At 39.8% G+C, this 6832-nt stretch overlaps 2 protein-coding genes across 2 annotated transcripts; both read right to left on the reverse strand.

Moving 5' to 3' along the window:
• Window positions 1–366: 366 nt before the first annotated feature.
• LOC127367344 (protein FAM8A1) lies at window positions 367–4336 on the reverse strand. Its single transcript, XM_051407105.1, has 6 exons — window positions 4318–4336; window positions 2775–3281; window positions 2179–2299; window positions 1910–2033; window positions 1648–1787; window positions 367–1516 (listed from the first exon to the last, which is right to left on the reverse strand). The coding sequence occupies exons 1-6, from the start codon at window positions 4319–4321 to the stop codon at window positions 1372–1374; spliced, it is 1041 nt and encodes a 346-aa protein (XP_051263065.1). The 5' UTR covers window positions 4322–4336; the 3' UTR covers window positions 367–1371.
• Window positions 4337–5026: 690 nt separating this feature from the next.
• On the reverse strand, window positions 5027–5975 carry fabp4b (fatty acid binding protein 4b). Its single transcript, XM_051407106.1, has 4 exons — window positions 5814–5975; window positions 5505–5680; window positions 5312–5413; window positions 5027–5182 (listed from the first exon to the last, which is right to left on the reverse strand). The coding sequence occupies exons 1-4, from the start codon at window positions 5884–5886 to the stop codon at window positions 5129–5131; spliced, it is 405 nt and encodes a 134-aa protein (XP_051263066.1). The 5' UTR covers window positions 5887–5975; the 3' UTR covers window positions 5027–5128.
• Between the last annotated feature and the right edge of the window lie 857 nt (window positions 5976–6832).

Raw genomic sequence — 6832 nt, forward strand, 5'->3', positions numbered from 1 at the left:
GTAGAGCTGGCGACCCATGTACCGAGGCTGAGTCCTTGCTGCAGCGGCCCAGGGTTCAAATCCGACCGGCAGCCCTTTGCTGCGTATAATCCCCTCTCTGTCTGCCTTCAGTGGTCACTATAATAAAAGCCCAAAAAATATACTTTAAATAAAAAAAAAGAAAGGCCTTGAAATACAAAATAAAAGTACTACTCGTTACAAAATAACTGGATAAATGCCCCCATTATATAAGGCAAATATATGGCACATTTTTGAGATAATGCAGCTTAAGTTCACAAAACATAATTAGGCTACCTAATTAGTATTAAAACGTTGTAGGAATTTTTAAATAGCAGACAAACCGCTAAAAGACAGGCATCTCAAACATGCAGGGAATTAGTGGATTCATTTAATCTTCTTAAATGCCAAAAACAGTTAATCACATAAAATGTGTCATACGTTAATTTTTCAACCACACACATGCTGAGTTCAGAGTAAAAGAAGAGCAATTGTGGTCAGGTTTACATTTCCTTTCAATACATTTCGATGTGCCTTAAAAGTACTTCAGAAGCTGAAGAAGCTGAGCAATGCATCACTCCTGCAGTGACAAAGGTCAACAACTCAAACATGAAAAGTCTGAGCATACAACTCTTAAGACAATTTTTAATACAAAGAGATAGGGGTGTCACAATCGTCCAAATGCACAATTTGATTTTCAATTTAAACATTGTTTTTCAGCCCTGACAGCTAACGTTATAGCATTGTAAGACTATCAAGTTTTCTCATTTACATTTTAAAATATATAATAACAATAACTTATTTCACCAGTCAACAACAAACTGGGAACACAAAGGGGTGGAAAGAGAAAAAAATACTGTGAGACTTGCTGATCCTGTTTTGATTTTGATCATTGAAACTGCTTGTTTCAATTGATTTAAGATTCAGAATCAGAATTGTGACACCCCTACAAAGAGATACTGAAGGTATAATCTCATGAAAGCATAATTAGTGACTTAAATACTGAGTGATACAAGACATTCACCCTTAATTCAGAAGAGTACTTAAAGAGGCAAATCTTGTGTTAATGAAAAGGTAGCAGTGTACCATCATTTTCTCTGTCTTCAAAGGAGACATCAATTTGGCACAGAGTCTGAACGCAGCATGTAGATACACATGCAGATATACAGTATGTGTCTGAGAGAAAACAAACCCGAGTCGTAGGGAACTGAAATCGTTCATACTGATGTGTATCAAACCATCTTAATGCTGCTGCGTGTTCTGACGATACCTTCAAAGGATGATGTCCGAGTTCTGCAAGCATTTTTTTTTTTTTAAAAACATCACACAGTGCCAGCTCAGCATTAGTGTAGGACTCTCTTCTGGGGGTCTACGTCATCTAACCCTGGAGCGCTTGACAACAATTGTACCAGCTACCATATCATACACAGTCCTGTTGTGCTGGAAGAAGAGGAGTGTGATGAAGGCCGGGAAAAAGAAGGCAATTGAAAAGTTCTTGTTTAACGCTCGGACAGTTGATCTGTAGAGGGAGACGGAGACAGTGATTACAATACAAACAGGACAAACTGGGTCACATTTGTTATTGTGAATTATAGTGATTATATTATTTATTAACTGCTGAAAGATAACCTTTGAAAATCAACTACTCACGCAGACAGAGAGACATTAGTCGCTGGCACAACGAGCACCCTGTTGGGCTGAACCAGAATTGATGAGTCACATGTAACAACTCTGAGTCCAATGAGAAATTTCCCTGGAGTGGCTCCCCCTGCTCCCCAAATGCACACAATCTGTAGGGAGAATATATAGGAGCTGTCAGCTTCACTGCATGGAAGCTTTTCCAAACTTTACAGAGAAACAGTTGACAGTTAAGGCTGACACCACAAATAGAATCTGGATGCAGAAAACTCACCTCATAAAAACACACTAATATCCGGTAAACAAGTGCAACAAGCATCATTTTCTGTAGCTCCTCCATTGATGTGTCCTCATCTATTTCCTCCACTATGAAATGCATGGCGAACTTGGAAACATCCCTGAAAGGCAAAGGAAAACATTTCTGTGATATTAACCCAAAGAGCGACTGCATTTATTAAATTATAGTTTGGTTTTCTAAAAGTGATGAACAGAGACAGACTTATTCATCATTTCACCACCACTACAGAAATAAATTAAACTCACTTGATTCCACTCAGGTGCATAATACTGATAATTATGGTTGCTTTGATGAAAAACAATATGAAGAAATCCACCATCTCAGCCATGAGTCTTTGGAGAGGTGAAGGAATGCTATACTCACGACCTGGTGACAAAAAAAAAAAACAGTCAAACACATTAACATTACACCCATGTGAATCCACAAGATCTTTGAACCAGGCTTCATGTATTTGTTCTCATTCATTCATTCATTCATTCATTCATTCATATAAAGTTACTGTGTTTCACAAGTTTGTAGTCAAACGATCATTTGTTATTGTTATCCTAAAGTTTTGTTTGGTAAGGTTTATGATACAAACGCTAGCAGGGGGTGTGGATGGGAACTGAGCATATTAGAGTGAATAGCCTGGATTTGGGGAGGGGCCCATACAGTAAGCATTGAGTGGAGGGTTTGTGCTGCGCCCCTGCACGGTAGGATGGCGCTCATTGCAGTCCACTATAACCAATGGAAGTACAGTGAACAACTCTCTAGGATTCATATACGTTAAGAACTCAATTACCTTACATTTAAAAAAAAACCTGGAGAAGGGGGGGGTCATCGCAAAGCCAGCAGCCTTTACCTGGTCTCTGTGCATTCCCGTTGCCCTGCGGCAGCTGCTGCGGTTGAGTGGACACCGCAGCCCCGCCAGCCGCTTCACCTGCCCGGCTGCCTGGGGAGGTGACGGCAGGTGGATACAGCGACAACGGAAGACCGTTATACCAGTTGTGGGAGTTGATATCAAGAGGTGCCATCGACGTCCCACTCGCCGACTGTATATAACAAGGGTAGGACATGGCTGACGCTGCCAGCCAGCTCTGCCAGTTCACATATCCAGTGTAGTACTGCCACATCCACGCCTGCAGCTGCTCGCAGTATTCCGCTGTGGCGCGGCTTTCACTGGGGTTTTTCTTGCCTTCGACATTGTTCTGGTTGCCTATTCTTTGGGTAACCTCGTCAACGAGTGACTCAACTTTGTTAACAAATGGTTTATTCTTTTCCTTATCGACTTCCATGTTTGTGTTTTCTTTGTCAGCCATGTTTGATGATGGCGTCGCGTCACGTTCGACGTCAGTCCGGATCATTTCACCTGGAAGTGGGAGACAAGATGTCTGCAATGTGAATATTATAATCGAGACAACGTTATTGTTGAGACGTATTTTGACTTAAACTGTTCTTTTTTTAAAGACATACAAACTCTCATAATTTTCTTTCCCCATTTCACGACAAAATGTGACACCCCTGGCCCCCTTCCTTATTATACAGTGGTATCGTCCAATCAGTGCCTGCTATTACAAGAGTCAGCCGCAAGGGGCAGTATTTCTGCGTGATAGAAACTGCAGTGAGATTATGACATTTGAGGTCTTCAGGTTCATATTATGTAATGATTTAAATAAGAAAGTAGTGCAGCAAAAGGTTTCATAATGTTACATTTTGACTTGTTTGGATGAGGCCACCTTCAGTGGTTTTATCATAATATAATTTAGTTCTTCAGTGGTGATTTGAAAAGCACTGTAGCTTAGTTCTGAAAACAATTTAAATATTTTATTGCTGCAAACATTTGCTGGTTGCAACTTCATAATGTTGGCTGCTTGTCAGACATCACTTTAGATCCTGGTAACTCTTGATGCAAGTTGTTATTTTTTTATGTAGGCCTATTATAAATTAAATAATTAATCAAGTACACTCAATAGATTATTTTTATTTATGTTATATGCTAAAAGTTAAATAATTAAAACAATATTTGTTTTGCATTTGGGTCCTTTCACCAAAGCAGTGAAATCAAACTAGAATAATTATAGGCATTCACCAGCTCATGGTGTGATTTTGTTTAAAGGGGTAAACCCTTTCAAAGGATGTCTACACTTAAAGCCTGCACTCACACACCACCCTAAGTAAGCTTAATCCTCAACAATGGGGTATTCAGAAATCTAAAATGAGTTTGGTAAAACTGTGCAGTCCTCCACAAACCCTCCTTATGTGTATTTTCCATTAACAAAAAATTTAACATTTATGTGATTCTGTTCCCGAGACACACGCAAAATGCGTAAAACGTGCACGCATGTTGTATTATTTTATACAATGTGGCACTCAAGACGCCAAATCAGCTTTTCATTAATCAGTACTCATTGTTGCTGGAGTGCCACCCAGGGTCACAATCAATCGCTAAAGCCTGGAAATCTTTTGGAGGATTTGGGCCTCAACCTACTGCCCCAAAGAACCCTAATTAAAACAAATTATGTGCACTTGCTTGAACCCCCCCCCCACATCTATGCATCCATGACAAGAGACCTGGCATAAATGAGGTCACCGCTTTAACCCCAAGCAGGGATTTGGGCTTCCCACCTCCCCATTCACCCACATCCTTGTCACAAGAGGGCTGCTCTGATATTAGGACATGTTGCTTTTCTTTGTTTGAACAAAAGGCCTCTGTAAAGCCCCATGTTTAATAGCTTTAAGATTTGAATGATGACTTGCCATGTTTTAAAACTGGCAACAAGCCATTGTATACTATGAAATGCTAAGAAGCTCTGGGTCTTCATTGAAAAATTATGAGCACAGGATTATAGTTTAAAAGATCACTGTTCCTGTTTGCCAAGACAAGTTCTGTAAGTTTCAGGTGATTAGTTTGGCTTTGAAAATATGTTCAGCATTAAGGAAAGCTAAACACTCAACCATGTTTAGGAATGAGTTGCACCAGCAAGTGTGCACCAGCATTTAACAATAAGGAGGGCCACTGAAGAAAGGACAAAGCAGGGGTGATGGCATTAAGAAAAGGCAATCACATTTGAACCCACACAAGATGTGTGCACCTCAACAAAGAATTACACAGAATGATGTATCACAGTTCAGACTTTATTGGCATGTTTGGCAACAGCTCAGTGCATTTGGTGTCAGAGGTCCAGGCTGAACAACTTTGATGTTTAACCAAAGGAATTAAGCTCCTTTCTCATAGGTCCTCATTGCAACAACATCGTCCATGATACATTTCTGTTGAGACAAAGTTCAAGTGTTTGAAATCTTACGTTTCATTATAGTCCAAGGATACGTTTTTTAAAAAAGCAATTATTAAGGCATTTAAATACCATACAAACCATAGTTGATCAGTTAATTACTCACAGCTGTTAGTTTTCCATCTTGAATCTCTCTTTCTAGAGTAGTTTTCTTTCCATCCCACGACTGAAGCTGCACAAGTTTGCCATTCTCAAGAGTAAAGGTGGTCTGAAAATCATGTTGCACTGTCAGAAGTAGCCACCATAATAAAAAAAAAATTTAAAAAAATCCATGTTTATAAAAGATAAAGATGACCCACCTTGGTATTTCGGCCGTCTGCAGTCGTCTCGTCGAATTCTTCGTTTAGTTTGAACTTTATCTCTGTGGTCTTGAAAGTGCTCTCAGACTTCATTGAAACAACGCCAGCTTCATCCACGCTGATCACCAGGTTGGGCTTGGCCATGTTGCCCATTTGCCGAGTGGCGAATCCCACACCTACAACACAATGACACTTAAAGAAGGATGCTGCAACTGATGCTGTGCATGAAACTGGTCTGCTTAATTCTCCTCTCTGAAATTACACTCATTTAACAACATCATAACTAGAATTAAACATGATCTTTCTAACCGATTGCCTTCATGTATTCATCAAAGTTCTCGCTGGAAGTCAGAGTCCAGTTTCCAACAAACTGCTCAACCATGATGATGAAAATGATGGTCAGTCTTCTACACAAACACAAGGTATTTCACGGTCTCCTGTTCCAGTGGCTGAAGCTTGGAGAGAGACCTGCAGCCGGGGGTAGTGACATATTTGAAGCCTTCAATCAAACACGTGCTTGATTCGGGGCTACCAATCAAAGAGCAAGGTCCCGGTGTTGCCATGGAAACGGGCGGATTAGGGAGGCGTGTCTTTAAATCAGATTTCGATTATGTGTTCGATAGAGAGAGAGAGAGAGAGAGAGAGAGAGTCTGCTGACTCCAGCGTTCATTGAGGGGGAAAAAGCTCTGCAATCATTTATTCTGACTGGGTTTGGTGTGTGGCTGCATGTCGCCCCTGCAGCAGGAAGGATGCAGACAAATGTCACATGAACAAACAGCTCCAGCAGCCAGATACATGATGCTTTATTGTGCAAATAAACAATAGAAAAACAGCATTTAACAATGCTAGTCCGACTAATTATATCACATAAACGATAAGATTCATAAATTTCATTTTGAATGAAAATGAACAATTTACCATTGAAATCGTTCCTATGAGATTTACAATAAAACATAGTTAATGTTACATTCAAATATGGTTAAAATGTCTTTCCCTGCAACAGAATCCCAAATTTGTATTGAAAATAAATGCTTACATCTGTCTAACACTTGCTCAAATTTCACACAGCACATCACTTTGTGCCACTAAATAACATCCCTCCATCTCTGAGTGAACAGTAGCATTGGGGTTGACCAGTAGATGGCGCCTGTGGAAAGCAAATAAAACAGTTCTTAAAAGTTCTGCTCATCCTTGAGCTTTTTAGCACAGTTTGTACAGTAAGCAAATTAGTTGTTCAACATTTGTCTTTGTATTTATGTTCTTTCCTTATCCTAATGTATTAGAGCATGTACAGTACATTTACTAGTGAATTGCTTGCCATTAAAGAA

This window comes from Dicentrarchus labrax, unplaced genomic scaffold (assembly GCF_905237075.1).
Source record: "Dicentrarchus labrax unplaced genomic scaffold, dlabrax2021, whole genome shotgun sequence".
NCBI classification, from domain to species: domain Eukaryota; kingdom Metazoa; phylum Chordata; class Actinopteri; family Moronidae; genus Dicentrarchus; species Dicentrarchus labrax.